This window comes from Brassica oleracea, unplaced genomic scaffold, assembly GCF_000695525.1.
Source record: "Brassica oleracea var. oleracea cultivar TO1000 unplaced genomic scaffold, BOL UnpScaffold02766, whole genome shotgun sequence".
Lineage (NCBI taxonomy): Eukaryota > Viridiplantae > Streptophyta > Magnoliopsida > Brassicales > Brassicaceae > Brassica > Brassica oleracea.
This window is the reverse complement of record NW_013619295.1, coordinates 1-1,495: the sequence shown is the minus strand read 5'-3', so window position 1 is coordinate 1,495 and position 1,495 is coordinate 1. Positions and strand designations below refer to the sequence as shown.

General features: G+C 40.2%; 1 protein-coding gene across 1 annotated transcript; it reads right to left on the bottom strand.

The window, feature by feature from the left end:
* Window positions 1–139: 139 nt before the first annotated feature.
* Window positions 140–1,396, bottom strand: LOC106321734 (the record flags this gene model as incomplete). Its single annotated transcript, XM_013759976.1, has 2 exons — window positions 659–1,396; window positions 140–610 (listed from the first exon to the last, which is right to left on the bottom strand). Coding segments are annotated over exons 1-2 (1,209 nt in total), but the record flags the coding sequence as incomplete, so codon positions are not given.
* Between the last annotated feature and the right edge of the window lie 99 nt (window positions 1,397–1,495).

Below are 1,495 nucleotides of genomic sequence, written 5' to 3'. Positions count from 1 at the left end.
TTATGGTCTTGAAACTGATGTGTCCAAGTCTGGCGTGCCATCTCCACGGTTCTTCATTTAACTTTGAGAGTAGGCAGTAAGGTCTTCCAACTTTGAGAGGGATTTTATAGAGTCTATTTGTGGTTCTTAAAACTTTTACAAGCAATCTACCACTTGGATCCCTCAACGTTAAGTAGTTCTCTTTCATTCTAATGTCGCAACCTTGTTCAGTTGCTTGACCCAAACTGAGTATATTACTTCTCAAATCCGGTATGTAATATATGTCAGTTAGCAACTTCTGTTCACCGGTTTTACCTTCAAAGAGTATGGATCCCTTTCCGTTTATATCCACACACGAACCATCTCCAAATTTTACTTTCCCCTTTATGTTTTCATTGAGCTCTGAGAAGTAGGATCTTTCACCTGTCATGTGGTTGCTCGCGCCATTGTCCAAGTACCACACTCCATCTTCTTTCTTACTTGGATCAAGTGTTGTTGGCAACACTTTCTCTTCATTAAGAAAAACTACTTCATGCATATAAAGATCTATGTCTGCATCTTCTGTTTCTGCCTTGTTGAGCTCTTGATCTTCTTTCTTCTCAGTACAAACAGAAGCAAAGTGACCTTTCTTCTTGCAATTGAAACAAACAATCTACGAGTAAACTCGCTTCTCTTTTACTTTGTCGCCATAGCTATTTCTTCCACGTCCTCTTCCTCTGCTGTTTCGACCTCTACCACGGTTCCATCCTCTGCCTCTCCCTTTGTTGCTTTCATTACTTTGATCGGAGTTTGCAAAGAGAAGGTTGCCTTGTTGTTCGTGAGTCTCTTCTCCTAGCACACGTTCTTCAAAAGCTTTAAGACGCCCAACAATATCTTCATAGCTTGTTTTGTTTAGGTCGAGAACTTGTTCTAGCGAGGCTGTGATGTGGATGTACTTTGTCCTCGGTAGACTGTTTAAGAAAATTTTCACCAGTTTAGGTTCATCAAGAGTCTGACCTAGAGAAGCTGATTTCACAGCAATTTCTGATATCTTGCCAGAGAAGACATCAATAGTATCTGAGTCTGACATCTTTAATCTTTCAAACTCGTTCATAAGGATTTGTAGGCGAGCTTCTTTCACAGGTTCAGCACCAAGGTTTCTGGATTTAATGGCTTCCCATATATCTTTAGGGGAGTCTTCCTCTCCAACCTGCAGAATTTGATTCTCAGGTATTGACTGAAACAGAAGTGCCATTGCGATGTCATTCTTCTCTTCATCGGTTGATCCAGGATCGATTGCCTCCCAAACCTTGTGAACACGTAGCAATACTTTCATCCTCTTCGTCCATACGGTATAATTCGAAGTGGATAGCATTGGACAAACAACTGCGGATGGTACAGAGTCACTTAGTTTCATCAGAGGTTTTGTATCACCCATCGTTTATGTTTCTTGAAATTCTTAGAGCAATAACCTAGGCTCTGATACCAAATAAAGTAATCAAGAACACACAAACTTATAAAACTGTTTCTTTGTTTT